Raw genomic sequence first — 15,836 nt, forward strand, 5'->3', positions numbered from 1 at the left:
AGTTCTCCCTTCCTTTTCTATTTCTTGCTCTTTTTATTTATTTGTTTTTGCAACACGTTTCGCCTTATTTTAAGGCTTCTTCAGTGGTCACAGTAACAATACGTATTTTTCTAGTACAAATCTGTGTGCCTAGATCAAAAGCAATTATCATGTTTTAAAAATGGCTCTGAGCACTATGCGACTTAACTTCTGATGTCATCAGTCGCCTAGAACGTAGAACTAATTAAAGCTAACCAACCTAAGGACATCACACACAGCCATGCCCGAGGCAGGATTCGAACCTGCGACCGTAGCGGTCGCTCAGTGCCAGACTGTAGCGCCCAGAACAGCACGGCCACTCCGGCCGGCATCATGTTTTAAATTACCACTAATAAACGTTAGTAAATTACTCACGTTACACTGTAATAGTAATAATTAAAAACATGGGAGCAGATTCTAACAAAAACATTGCTGTTACAGTGACCAATGAAGATGCTGTAAGATAGAGAAATGCGTAGGGTCAAAATAATACTTCTAGTACAGTCGCAACAGACGGGACATAACTTGTATTACAATTCGGATTGTGTATGACACGGAAGAAAGATTTCGGTTTAATGTTTCGTTGATGAAGAAGTCATTAGAGACGGACTACAAGCTAGGATTGGAGAACGGTAAGTAACGATGTCAAACTGTGCCACTCCATTGCCAATACTCACCACAATTGAGCAACGGAAATTACGGGTAACCTTATGAGGTCCTTGAAAGGTAACGTAGGCCGCATAACGCCCATTGCTGACAAAATACCGTGTGAGTGCGGAGATCATTACGTTACCCAGATCATGCACACGATAGGACGACGCCGGATACAACATTACAGGTTTCTGTAACCTCGCCATCCAGAGAAATCAGTGGTAGCTGGACATACGTTGGAAGGCAGTCGTTACATTGCACTCAACGTCACCTCTATCATAGAGAAGGCTAATGATATACGGGGTGTTTCAAAAATACTTTTCAGGCCCTGGGGCCATGTTTCTCACACAAATACATGAAAAGGTTTATACTGTACAAACATAGGTCTGAAAATCGTTCGTTTTAAAATTATTCATGAAAGCTGTTGTTCATTGGCTTTCCAGGTAGGCCCTACAACCCAACAGTTTCAATGCACACGTTCGAATCGTTGTATTCTAGATGGCCTGTTACCAGGGAGAGTTATTTACGTTCGTCATTTGTCTGTCTTCGACGCGTTCATTGTGTACATGTACCACAGGCTCCATTCTAATGGGTCAGGATATTTATTTTGTGAGCAGTCAAACACGATTTTTATGTATGGTCACGCGTAAGGTATTGGCCACTTGGCTGCACGGCTGTATCAGGAGGCGTTGCCTGACCGAGACACACCACCTATTGCTCGTACGCCTGACCGGGAAGAGCACATTCTACGGGCTGTCGAAGAAGAATCGGGAATTAGCGCAAGTCAACTGGAGTGCGGTCCATCTATAAGCTCAGCACGGGGGATACTTCACGAGCAGTCCATGTATCACTGTCATAATCAACGTGTGCAGGACCTTAAGCCCACCGATCACCCACCACGGTAGAACTTCTGGTGTCGATTTGTTCCACAAACTGCCAATCCATTGTTTGCTATGTTTATAAATCAAGAAACTTTTAGAGGAGGTTTAATAGCAAATATCCACACCCGAAACAAATAAGACGAGCGTAATCTTCAAGCTAAAGCACAGGCTAGACATAAGTATTAGTTTTAGATTAATGTGTGGAATTGTAGATGACTGTGGTACAGCCACATGTTCTTCCACCTGTCTACAGAGACTTCATTGTAAACATCCACCGAGAGCAATTGGAAGATATGCGCTTGTTAATAAGAAGAAACGTGTGTTTTATGCGTGATGGAGCCTCACGACTTCTCAGTGTTGGAAGTGCACTAGCTGGTATCTACCGTGACATATGGATGGATAGAGGAGGACCAGTTTCATGACCTGCACATTCCTCCGACCTCAACCCTTTGGGGTTATAATCTCTGGCGGCACCTTAAGCAAGTAGTCTATGCAGCAGACCGGCCAATTCCAGAAATTCCTCATCCTCATCGAAGATTGTGAATCCGTTTGAGGCCACCAGAGAGTATTGTAAAGGATATGACAGTCCTTTCCGTCATTCGACGACTGCATGCGTGCGTAGAAGCAAGATGAGGACATTCCGACCATTTATTTTGAGATTGTGCGTTGATGAGCTCCAGTCACCTCAATTGTAAACTTTCATTAATTACTCGAAGACGAAGATTTTTCACACATCTGTTTATATTAACTTTTTTTGATGTTTTGTTATACGTAATCTACCCCAAAGTGACTAGCATTACATTTGAATCCCTCTCCATAGCGAAGTTTAATAACGAAGCTACACTACAAATAAAGATGGTGGTTTGCAGCAGAGCACAGTGCAGAAAGCGGCTATTGCGTGGTTGAAGCGTGTGTAGCAGACGTGCACAGCAACCACACTGAGATCAGTGAACGAGGAGCGTTCTGGTAAGAGCTCGTGGATGTGTAACTTTTTGACAATGCGGGAAGCCCGAAAACGTTATACTAACGGAAAACCTAAATGTGAATGGACAGACTGGGATTTGAACTGCTGGCTTCCTGAGTACGATACCAGTGTATCAGCCGGTGCACCAACTCACTGAGTGATTTTGCATGACCTGCAAAGCTGACCTCCGTAACAAGTTTGAGGATTTTGACGACGAAACATTGACCACTGTATGTACTAGTGCAAAAGAATAACGGTTGGGACTGTGGAGATCATAGGTGTAGGACAGTTCCAGCTTTGAGGTCCATGGGGCTTGTTCATCTTACGTAATTTATAGCGTGCACTTTTTGAGGTCGCGTATCGATCGCACATGAAGTTCTAACTCGCTTCATTCAAGTGACACAGCTAAATATTAATAAAAATAAAAGAGAAGGTAGCAGCTGTGAATTACATTAGCACTTCCTACGATGTCACACTACCGCATCCTCCACATCGTCTTCTAGGGTAGAGAGAAATGTCTCGGTAATTTGACGCTTTGGATATGTGAGAGAGGTGTTTTCATTTTCTGGTTCTCATACATCGCACAATCAATGCCATGGATACGCCAATAGTACATCTCACCAGTGAGCTATGCTAACCAAAGTCAGTATGGTACAGCACACTACATTTCCTCTCCTCTGCCCCTTCATTCACTTCAGGGTAGCTCTTACGACGAAAGTCCTCAGTATCCTGTTGGATATTGGAACATACAAAGAAATCACGAAGAAATTATTGTCGGAAGGACTGACCCGGCATACAGAAACGTCAAAAGAACCATAAGTGGAATTAAAAGCAAGTGTGTTAACGTTAAGAGTGTAATGGGAATCTCGCTATTAAATACAGAGGAGAGCCGGATAAGTCAAAAGACTGCTCTGAAGGTGGGAAGATTTGTCTCATGAGACAGATGAAGAGACGGTGTGAATGGCCGAAAGAAGCAGCCTACAGGAATTGTGAAACGAACCCTGTCGTCCAGGACTGCATGCCAGAAAGCGCGCAGATTCACCACGAGATGGGGAAACTCACGGGCGTCTATTGTCTACTGAGGCCTAAGCGCTGTAGTGTGCGAGTGAGACAGACGAGGTCCTACGTCGTAGGGAAACCCAGAAGAAGGCTTTTGTGGCCAAGGAGACGCAATAGTGCTAAATATGGCGGAACTGAGATCGGCCATTAAGGGAAACATTTATGAAGACTTATTTAATTCTGTAGTAGTACAGGGAATCAAGCAACAGCAATTTTGATCTACCATCCTTCATAAATTTTCATGGTGATCCCAATAAAACTTGAATATCTATCAAATCTACAATAATTTAGCATTTACTGTTAATGTGAAATTCAAAATTTTTGTAACAAAGACCTGAATTCTAAAGTCCGAACGCTTTAGTCGACCTTAACGAACGACATTTCATAAAGTGGCAAACGTTGAAAATATCAGCTCTGTAACTTTATTTGTGTAAAAGATATAGTAAATTTAAATTATCAGTATCTTCAGTTAAGCATCAGATCATCATTTCCTCCACACAAAACACATTGAACGATAACAGCATGGCACCGTAACTGAATCATTAGGTAACAGAATATTCGTTTAGTGAATAATAGTTACTTTTGTTCTTTATTTATTTATCAGAAAGCACATTGGTGCAAGGGTACTCGCCGTGACATTCAAAGTTAAGAAGGAAATTGTATTGGTTTTATGTAGCCTTCGTTATGTAATGGATATTATTGTTACTTTATTTAGAACGTGAAAGTGGTCAAGCCTTGATTATTTAAATATGTTAAAATGGAAAGTAATGTAGAATAAGCTGTAGACAATCGGATGGAAGGTTTCAGGAAAGGGAACTACGTTAGTCAGTTGAGCGAAGATGTTCGGCGCTCGGGAAACGCGGTCAGAGACAGGCAGAGGGCAGTTCCGGTCTAGACATCAAAGAGTACAGTGCGGCTGGAAACGCCAAAGGGTACAGTTCGGATTGAGACACGAAAACGGACATTCGGTCTTTAGCCAGCTAGGAAGTGAAACGACTTAGAAAATGTCACGTTGTGTGGTATCGCGGGACATAGTCTCTGAGCGTGGGTAGCCGTGCTCCTAATGTGAACTCTAACTTTTCGCATAGTTAACGAGGTGGAGTACCGAACTTGTAATTCTCTCCGAGATTGTGAATGACGGAACTGTGTCAAATGGATATGCACTCGAGTGTTACAGTAACTCTAAATACGACCTCTTTCGCTATTAGTTTGCTTTCTGAATAAACATTATTCTAAGAAGATCGCAACTGTGTGGCCTCCATCATTTATGGTTCGTTAATTTAGTTCCAGATATTATTATTACTGTTATTATATGTTAACTTGGTATTTCCCAAACTAGTGTCTACTTTAGAGTGTGTAATGCGACACGTACGGCTCAACCCATGGACGAGTTTGAGCCAAGACAATTCGACGAACAGGAACCGCATGTGAGCCCGAACATGTATGGGATGTTAGCTCGCAACAGGAGTCGATATATAATAGACAGGAATCCACAATAAGAATCAGGATTCAAAACAGCTTTGAAGACGTAATATCAAATAAGGTGGAAGGGGTAGATAACATTCCATCAGCATTTCTAAAATCATGGGGGGAAGTGGCAACGAAACGACTGCTCACGTTGGTGTGTAGAATGTATGAGTCTCGCGATGTACCCTCCGACTTTTGGAAAAGTATCATCCATTCAATTCCGAAGACTGCAAGAGCCGACAAGTACGAGATTTATCGCACAATTCGTTTAAAAGCTCATGCATCCAAGTTAGCGAGGCCAAGAGTAATATGCAGAAGAAAGGGCAAGAAAATTGAGGGTGTGTTAGATGACGATCAGTTTGGCTTTAGGTAGTTGTGACGTTGCGGTTGATAACGGAAGCAAGACTATAGGAAAATCAGGACACGTTCATAGCGTTCGACAGTGTAAAATGGTGCAAGATGTTCGGAATTATGAAGAAAATAGGAGTAAGCTGTATAGAGACACGGTTAATATACAACGTCTACAAGAGCCAGAAGGCAATAATAAGAATCGGACAGGAACGAAGTGCTCAGATTAAAAAGAGTGTAAGACAGTGATGTAGTTTTTCCGCCCTACTTTTGACTCTATAAATCGAAGAAGCAATAGGAAATAAAAGAAAGGTTCAGGAGTAGAATTAAAATGCAAGGTGAAAGGATATCAACGATACGATTCGCTGATGACATTGCTAACCTCGGTGAAAACGGAGAAGACTTAGAGGATCTGCTGAATAAAATGAGTACAGAATTTGGACTGAGATTAAATCGAAGAAAGAGGCAAGTAATGAAAAGTAGCTGAAATGAGAAGAAAAAAATGGTTCAAATGGCTCTAAGCACTATGGGACTTAACAGCTGAGGTCATCATTCACCTAAACTTAAACGTAACTAACCTAAGGGCATCAGACACATCCATGCCCGAGGCAGGATTCGAATCTGCGACCGTAGCAGCAACCTGGCTCCGGACTGAAGCGCCTAGAAACGGCTGGCTGAAATATGAGAAGAGCGAGAAACCTAACAGCAGGGTAGATGGTCATGATGACGGCCGCGGTGGCCGTGCGGTTCTAGGCGCTGCAGTCTGGAACCGCGGGACTGCTACGGTCGCAGGTTCGAATCCTGCCTCGGGCATGGATGTGCGTGATGTCCTTAGGTTAGTTAGGTTTAAGTAGTTCTAAGTTCTAGGGGACTGATGACCAAAGTTGTTAAGTCCCATAGTGCTCAGAGCCATTTGAACCATTTTTGTTAGATGGTCAGGAAGTAGATGAACTTAAGGAATTCTGCTCCTTAGGCAGTAAATGGTCACTGACGGATGGAGTCATGACATCAAAAGCGGACTAGCTGTGACAAAAAGGGCCAAAAAAAGTCTACTGAAATCAAACATAGGCCATAATGAGAGGTGGAAATTTCAGAGAATGTACGCTTGGAGGACAGCATTGTGTGATTTTGAAACAAGGACTGTGGGCGAAGAGGAACAGAAGAGAATCGAAGCATTTGAGATGTGGTGTTACGGCAGAATGCTGAAAATTAGTTGGACTAATAAGGAATGAGGAGGCTCTACGTAGAATCGGAGAGGAAAGGAATACGTAGAAAACAACGACAAGGAGAAGGATGGTAGGACGTCTGTTAAGACATCAGGGAATATCTCTCGTGGCATTAGAGGGAGCTGTGGAGGGCAGAAAATGTAGAGGAAGGCAGAGATTGGAATACATTAGCAAATAACTGAGGACGTAAATCTCAAGTCCTACTCTGAGATGAAGAGCTTGTAATCTCTACTTTCCCAGCGTTCCTTCAATTCACTATGTCTACCATTCAATGCACTGATCAATACAACTATACGGTTACTAAAAAATTCTTCCTCGCATTGACGTCTATGCGTTTGTTTGGCTTTCAAGCTCGCAAAGTAATTTCAGATCTTCTGTGAAGAAGCCGGTGAATGGTTTATGCTGAGACAGGTGCGAAGTTCTGACTTGAAACTCATTCACAAGCAAGGAAGCTAGGAGTACAGTGTCTCGTCAACCCATAGGTCGTTGGAGATAAGGTTCTTAGTTTACGGTCACGTAAGACTAATTTCGCTGCATCCTATTCCGATGAATCATTACGTGTTCACATACGTTTCGTACGCAGTTGTACATTGTATTCCGGAGCGTGTTTTGCGCAAATGCTATTATTATTCTGACATGTTTTATCTGCATACTTGGCTGTCGAATTGTTCAAATGGCACTGAGCACTATGGGACTTAACATCTGAGGTCATCAGTCCCCCAGATCTTAGAACTACTTAAACCTAACTAACCTAAGGACATCACACACATCCATGCCCGAGACAGGATTCGAAAGTGCGTCCGTAGCAGTCGCGTGGTTCCGGACTGAAGCGCCTAGAACCGCTCGGGTACCACGTCCGGCTACTTGGCAGTCGAAAAGCTATAAATCTCACTGCAAGTTTCCTAATCTTTGCCTTATTATCATTATACTTACGCAACGTATACGAGGCTGCCAGAAAAATAGTCGTATATTCCTGCTAATATCATTTCTCTGAGTTTCAAAACAACAGTGTCGTCTTTCCTCCCTTTTCAGATTCCCTAGCATCTCAGTTATAGCTTTGTATTGGCTTTATCGACTTGTTAGCATACTAACAGTGCGCGTCTGAAATCGTACAATGTCTGGTGTCACTAATACCACCCGAGTACGCTAGAACGGTCCGCAGTAGCATCTTGCATACGGTTTCCTTTACAGATAGCACCTCTGCTGTCAGCTTCATGTGTTACCAAAACTCACCACATTTTACCTCTAATATCTCAATCGGACACTGTTAAGCATTTTTCTCTCTACAGCGAGAATTTTCTGCCGTTGATACATTGTTAAAGGACATCTTGTGTTCGTTACACAAAACTCAGAATTTTGTTGCTTTCTTCATTTCCTTACGGTTGTTCAGATTAGAGGCTTTAAGTAGACGACATCAGTGTAATAAAGTTCCTGCCACCATCTGATAAAGCGTTTATGTGTGTTCAGAATATTGGAGCGAACCTGACGTTACGTCTGTTTCTATTGAATATTTTCCGTCCAGTATAAAGCCCTGCTTTATATTAGTCATTCTTCCCAGGCACTCTGTTATCGGGAAAGGTACTCTGCCGCACAGTACGTCGGTTGTTCATCGACAATACGGTGCGGTATCGAATGCCTCTTTGAAATCTCTGAAGACAAAATCTAAGTCTTAACCTTCGTCCGTATGTGCAAACAACGCTGGCTGGAAAAGAAAGTTAGCCATCCCTAGCTAAACCATTACAAGCACCATTTAATACCGTATAATTACGCCCCTGGTCTTGATAGCCGCCAGGGTTCCGTTAGCAAATGAGTCCACAATGTCGTGCTGGTACGTCGGATCCATGCTATGCCACTTCCTGAGGATATGATCGTGCAGTTTCACCAGATTGTAGGGATACAAGTGTCTGCATTTTACACGCTGTTCCAACATGTCGCACAAACTTTCTGTGGGTTTAAAGTCACGCGATTTTGCAGACCAATCGAGATGTAATAGGGCGAGGGACTGTTCAGAAGACCAGTGACATATTCTTCCAGCCTGACGAATTCTATCATTGTCTTAAAAAATATGGTATCACCACGCAAACATTTGAAGGCAACACCTGATCCTCCAGTATGCTGAAATAAGTACGCTGACTGAAGTTACTGTTTACCTCAGGGAGTGAGCCCAGTTCATGATAAGAAAAACGATCACAAGCCCACAGCTGGCTTGAACCTGACCTTGCACACATTCCTAATGAAATGCTCCTTGTGGCCTTTGGTGCACTCTACAGCGTGCGTCATTTCAATATAGACAGAACCGTGATTCGTCAGCCCACATCACGTCCGCCAAACAGTTACTGTCCACGTTCTGCTATTTGTGGCCCACTTAAGACGCGGAGCTTTATGCGCCCGTGCAAGGTGACCAACTGCCAATCTTCATTCCATGCAGTTCCCGTCGCAATGTTCTCAAGCTAACACGAGGGGATAGATGTTCATTCACTGCCTGCAGAAATTACTGTACGGTTTGGTAGGGATTTGGGTTCAGAAGCTGTGAAATACGTCTCCAGTATGAAATTTTCACTCTGCAGCGGAGTGTGTGCTGATATGAAACTTCCAGTCCGTGTCAGTCACGACCTTTCTCCCACCACAAGTCTGACATCGTGTTTCGTGGACACGTGTGTTATGCTGCCACTTGTACAAACGTTGAGCAGTCCGCCGTGAAAGTTATACAACTCCAGCAACTTCACACACTATAGGTCCATGGGCAGGGCCAAACACGATCATCCCTTTTTGACACTCTGTGACGTCCATAAAACTACAATTAACCATCTTTACGTACAACGTCCGCTTGAAAAAACAATTTCTGACTGATAGCTATTTCCTTATGCTATTGTAGAGGCAATGCGTGAACGATTAAGCTCGTGGTTCCATTCATCTGTCTTTGTGCACAGGGGTGACTATAATTTTTTCCGGTGACCTTATGATGGGCATAAATAGGTCTTCTTTGTTATTTGGGGTGGTGGTGAGGGGAGGGGGGGGGGGGTAGGAAGGAAGCCTTTTGTTCCCCAGGAACATTAGGACGTTCGAAGCTTAAAATACTCTCTTGAATCCTGAAACAAACGGGCGTTAACGAAGTTGGTCTGCAGTTCTGTGCCAACCAAGAATTGGGATACAAAGAATATCGAAATTTTTTGATCCGAGCCAGGGCGTGGAAATATGTGGTTAAGTAGTGGAAATGACTTCACCAGTCATTAGTATTTCAGTCCGAAAACATAATGGCATAAGATTACATTTCTTTTGGCAACATTTATATACTCTGAAATGGCACCTGGACTGAAAAGATAATTTTAAAACTAGCTTTACAGTACCGTTTACATTGCTTTCATTCACATTTTTCTTTGTCTCAGCACATAAATATCCCAGAAATTCCAAAAAGAAAAGAAATCAGCAGCTTTTACGCTCATTCCCTAATAGTACACGATGAAAATGTAAGAGAAAATTTGCTGCAACTGTATACTGGAATTTTTTGTACAGGTGAAACAACTTCAGTTAATTACAATGATGCATAACTATCGCGACGCTGTACTCATTTGCAGATGAAAATTAAGTTTAAACTCTGATCCGGCCAGTTTGCTTTCGGTATGTCATTTCAGGTGACTGCTGGGATGATTCTTGCTAATGGAACTCTACTGGCTTCTTGTAACCCTTTAGCGAAGAGTTTCTAACACATACGCTGCATCTGACGACGTACCCAATTAAAAGTCAGCAGTTAAGTTACGATGCTGAACTGACCACCCACAGGACATCGCGTCTGCACTTATTGTCATAAGGGTTACACGGAAATTCTCGTCTGGGAATTCGAGTTCACGTCTCATAGACCATTTCATAGGAAATGTGAACTAAGGCCTCTACTGTTATTCAAGGCTTACGAAGTTACAGGTTACCGGATAACATCTGATGGAACAGTAAAGCCATAGTTTCACTATTTCTAGCTGTGGGTTATAAACTGCAGTTAGCTGCTGAAGATGACTCTCCCAGCTGGGAACGAAACGCTAGGAACTAGGTTTGCGTATCAGCGTCAGCGTCTCAGCCTGGAAGTGTTAACCGAGGTAACCATCGGTCCGTGAAGGTGCCACATTGCACTCAATTTAGATGGAGGCACGTTTGAGTGCTAGTTCGAAAATCCTAGAGCACAGTCCCCGTACTTCTTCACAAACTTCGCGTTCCTTCCTTTCGCTAATTGGTGATATACTATTCACTGGTCCGACTACATAGTCAAAGTAGGTAGTCCTTCCCTTCCTCAAGTGCAGTTCTGGTAAAATGGTTACTTTAAGACTCCAATAGTTCACGCGGTGTCAATATCCATTTCCATAAGTACTACAATGGACTTAATTTGAATGGTCCAAAGTCAGAAATGACATTTCTGGTGATGCAGATGAAGCCAAGAGCTAATGATGAATCGGAATGACAGCCAATCTATAGATGTAAAATGCCACTCACCTGCCTATAGTGACTTTGAGTGACATCGTTCAAGGTGAGCTGTTGCAGTCGCACCAGGAAATATTTACATTATTTCTATACACTTGGTTTCATGTTAGGTACTATGTAATCTTAGATCTTTCATACTGGCAAGAATTTATGTAATATTCACGTTAAAATTATTTCTATAAACCAAAGAATCCCATTGGCCTCCTGCACGTTACTAAAGCGTTTCTGCAAACGTTACATTTTTAAGTTTTTAAGCAGAGTGACGAATAAAGCTAATAAATGTTGAACCTTTGAAGAAACTGTATGGTAGATGTAAGAACAACTGGTCTGGAGTTACATAACCAACTGCACACAAATAAGATACGTACGCAGTATTCTCGCGTGCTCATTACTGGAAAGCATTCAGCGAAATATCAAGGATATTGTATTTCCTCCTTCATTAAATGCTTATCAAATTCTTAAAATCTCTGTGTTTCCATGTACACGAAAGAGAGAAACACGACAGTGGATGCAATTTAAACAATTCCGATCCGCGTCAGGAGAATCAACTGCTAGTCTTCACCAACTATTCCGGTCTATTTATAATTGACTTCCTATTTACAGAATTCACCATGAAGAATACCGAGATTTACGTATCTTTCATAGCAACACCGCTGTCTGTAGAGAAATAGAAATTCTGCTTGCGTGTAAACTGAACTTTTAATGAAAAGCAGTTCCTTCCCTTCACATTTAAAGAAAATGCTAGCTCATCCATCTCGCAAGATCCTTTATGCATATTAACGTACGAAATCGAAATGGGATGCACACACACACACACACACACACACACACACACACACACACACACAGAGAGAGAGAGAGAGAGAGAGAGAGAGAGAGAGAGAGAGAGCTATCTCTACGAAATTAGCCGCTGGAAATATTACGTACACGTTATGACTGCAGTGAAAAGTATGTCGCTCTCGGAGAGGTGAATCTTAAAAATACTTTGTTGTGACTGTTGCTATAACATTTCTATGAGTAGCTTCTTCACAGAGAATCATTAATAGGTTAGACGCTTACGGTGTAAGCGGAAATGTTGATGTTCTTTGTCGAATGGTTAAAAAAAAAAAAAAAAATAGAGAAACGAAGATTGGACACAGAAAATCGCCGACGCTACTCATAAAGCTCTAGTTCTGATGAACTGTTATGATTTAGTACACCAGATTGGCCATTTTCTTAAAACTGGGAAAATTTCTCATTATGACTCGACCGAGGTTTGAACCCTGCCCGTCAACGGTAGGAAAAAATAACGTTAGCCACTGCACGACTCTGTTCGGATGGAACGTCGCAGCAAATGAAGAACTAATGTTAATAGGCTTACAGCAGTGCCAGAAAGGGCGAATTTTGTCAGATACGCAATGTGAAAGAAAGAAAATTAAGTCGATAAGAAACTGTCGTTCTGGTAGGGCGCAATAACGTACGTTTTAGTTAGCGTATTAAGAGCTGCAAAACCGACGGATGAAGGGCTGGAATTTAATATACCGTCGTGACGAAGTCATTAGGGGTGGATTAGGAGTTCATTCAACAACGGTGGGTATGCAAATAGACTGCAGGTTTACTGGAGGATAGAAACTTCTGAATAGTAACTGATTCCAGCTATTATCGGTTGTTAGCCTATGGTCATTTACACAGACACCGTCTGTCGTCACAAGCTTATACTGCAGATGTTGATCTTATTCTGGCGACGTCTGTTGTTCGGATTATCGTTGTTTAGAGACAGGGAAGATGACTATCTGATGAAGACCATAGCGCTGAAATCGAAAATATCCATGTAAATTAAACCTGACTGTGGATATGAGTAAAACGTCTGCACAAATACTAATAACTGATGCTGCTCTGCCGTATTGTGCGAAAAGAAATAGAAGAGATTATTTTGTAGGACTTCGCCTCTAGTAATTACTGGTAATCACAGGTCATATAAAACGGAATTGCTTCACGGGATTTGAACCCCACAGTCCCCGAACGTGAGTCCAGCACCTCAACTGGTTCAACGTTTCAGTCGTTGCGGAATTAGAACAAATGAAGGACAAGTAGTCATTGTTTAATCAACAAGAGCGTTTATCATTAAATGCTCAAATTTTAGGTTAGGTTTTATCGTGACTGGTACTGATATGGTATGAAACAACGAGTTTACGGTTATTAGCTGCTGTTTATTTACATCCACAGCGCGTTTCAAAGGCATAAATCTCCCTCATCGGGTTGATTCATATGTGTTACTAGCACACGCGTGTGCTGTGTTACGACTCTGGTGTAACCTGCGGCACTGTCTCCAGTCGTCACAGGATCCTTTCTTTGTCGTAAAACATCACATATAAAGTGCCACACTTCGTTTATTTTCAAAGTGTGACAGTTGATATATGACGTATTACTGCAGAGAAAGAAGCCAGTGCCGGCCGCGGTGGTCTCGCGGTTCTAGGCGCTCAGTCCGGAACCGCGCGACTGCTACGGTCGCAGGTTCGAATCCTACCTTGGGCATGGATGTGTGTGATGTCCTTAGGTTAGTTAGGTTTAAGTAGTTCTAAGTTCTAGGGGACTGATGACCTAAGAAGTCAAGTCCCATAGTGCTCAGAGCCCAAAGAAGCCTGTGACGATTGGAGACAGTGCCAAAGGTTACCCCACAGTCGTGACATATACAAATCCACGGACGCAGATCTACACCTTCGAACCACATTGTCGATGTCCGTAAACAGTTACTGGTAACAGTAAACTTGTTGATTAATACGATAACAGTGCTTTCACAGTGGACTGTTTCATGATGTGTAATATGACTTGATATGGTGAAAAGTAGCTCTGAGTCAGTTTTATGTGAATGTTTCCCGATGCGACTTCAAATCTAATGTCGGAGATACCGGTTTAACACTGAAAAACAATATATCAGTGAATTTTGCTCATTTACTGAGTTACTGTGGTATTTGAAACATTTGAAAGTCAGAAAATTTCCATTAAATTTGTTCCGTTATGGCAGATTTTCTGAATTACTTTATTGGAGAACGATTGGTTCATGTACTTGAAAGTAACAGGAACCAAAGCTCTGTGTCATTAAAAGTTTCAGTCGGTAATGGAAACGTGCTCGCATTGCAAATTTTGGTTGTCAGCTAGTAACCATAAGCAAGAGATTTAGATTCGTATCCCCACCCGGCGCAAGTGGCGTCTTGTCATGGTAGATTACCATCTAAGAGATACATACTAGATCTATATATTCTAGATTTATCAAGATCTAGTTCGTAGTACAAATAGAATATCGTCAAGACAAAGTAACTGTAACAGTCTCTTCGCGTCGTCAGTACAACAGTGATTAGAGGCTACAAATGACTCTCATTAATCGATAAATATTCATTTAATTTTGATACCTAAGATGATTCGTTCTAGCATTAAACTGTAAGGCTGAACTCTAGTTAGTGTATGATTAAAGAGTGATCAGCATCAGCAATTGCTGATGCTAATTGCGTTCATTAGATCTTTTAGAACCTTTCAAGAGGGAAAGGTAGACGAACAAACCTATCAAACGCTAACAATGAACCACGACAATGACTCAGAGTGGGAATAGGGCAGAGGAGTGTCACTTACCGTACACGGCAACCAGGAGACCGGCGGTCAGAAGAGGAAGCGGGCCCGCGGTCATATTGGCAGTCTCGTCATCACTCGGGTACACGGTGTCCTGGAAGAAGGGCCTCCACTTTCCGGTGGTCCCCCGGCTCACACCATCTGCAGTCCCCCCACTATTGAGGCTGTCTCAGACTTCTTTATCGCTCGGCGCTGCCCGAGGTCAAGACCAGCAGCTTGACACCGCGTGTCCGCCGAGAACGTCGGTGTCGTGCCAACTGCCACTTGGTTCTTTTGCGGGGCAACTGTTTTGAGGTTACTGTCGACTCGCAGCGTCCTGGAGGGATAGTGTGGGTGCGCTCCTCAGGTCGAAGACCGCCTGCGTCGGAGCGTCGGCGTCGTGCGTGCTGTGCGTGGGCGTCGGGCAGCGTCCGTCTCGCAGAGCGGTGCCACACTGACTGCCGACCGAGCGTCGTGTCGCGCGCGCCGCGCTCGCACCCGGCCGCAGGTCGGCGCATGCGCACTCAGCTCCGGCGCGGCAGCCCGGGGCAAAAACCAAGTGTTGGTCGGCGGCTCGCGCGTTCGGCTATTAACAGCTGAGGACCATCTTCCGCATGAGGGAACACTCACTTACTGTTCGACTGCCCCCCCCCCCCCCTCCTGGCTCAACAACCGGAGGTTCGCTAATTTAATGCTCACTAAGTTTCGTCTAATGACCACTGGAGACGACAACGAGTTATAAGCCGTTTCTGCCGCATTACAAATAGTACTTCTATGCTGTTTAGGACACCTTATGGGTTCCTAGACCTTTGCACGTTCAGCTATTAACAGCTGAGGACCATCTTCCGCATGAGGGAACACTCACTTACTGTTCGACTCCCCCACCCCCACCCCCACCCCCTGGCTCAACAACCGGAAGTTCGCTAATTTAATGCTCACTACCTTGCGTCTAATGACCACTGGAGACAACAACGAGTTACAAGCCGTTTCTGTCGCATTACAAATAGTACTTTCGTGCTGTTTAGGAGGCCCATGGCATCCTAGATGTCATGATAATTGATGTGAAGTCATCACAAAACTGTTATTCAAGCAATATTGGGGAAATTCAGTTCAGTTGTCAACCGTGTGATTACTGCCACAACATGTATCGGAGCATCATATCGCTCTTTAAAT

At 43.2% G+C, this 15,836-nt stretch overlaps 1 protein-coding gene across 1 annotated transcript in view; it reads right to left on the reverse strand.

Annotated features, from left to right (window-relative positions):
- The window catches only part of LOC126419064 (uncharacterized), a 188,563-nt gene extending 173,445 nt beyond the window's left edge, over positions 1 to 15,118 (reverse strand). The window contains exon 1 of the mRNA XM_050086146.1: positions 14,688 to 15,118. Coding sequence (XP_049942103.1) covers positions 14,688 to 14,742 — 55 coding nt within the window. The 5' untranslated portion in view covers positions 14,743 to 15,118. The remainder of the gene's footprint in view (positions 1 to 14,687) is intronic.
- Positions 15,119 to 15,836: the final 718 nt, after the last annotated feature.

Source organism: Schistocerca serialis, chromosome 1, assembly GCF_023864345.2.
Source record: "Schistocerca serialis cubense isolate TAMUIC-IGC-003099 chromosome 1, iqSchSeri2.2, whole genome shotgun sequence".
Taxonomy (NCBI): Eukaryota; Metazoa; Arthropoda; class Insecta; order Orthoptera; family Acrididae; genus Schistocerca; species Schistocerca serialis.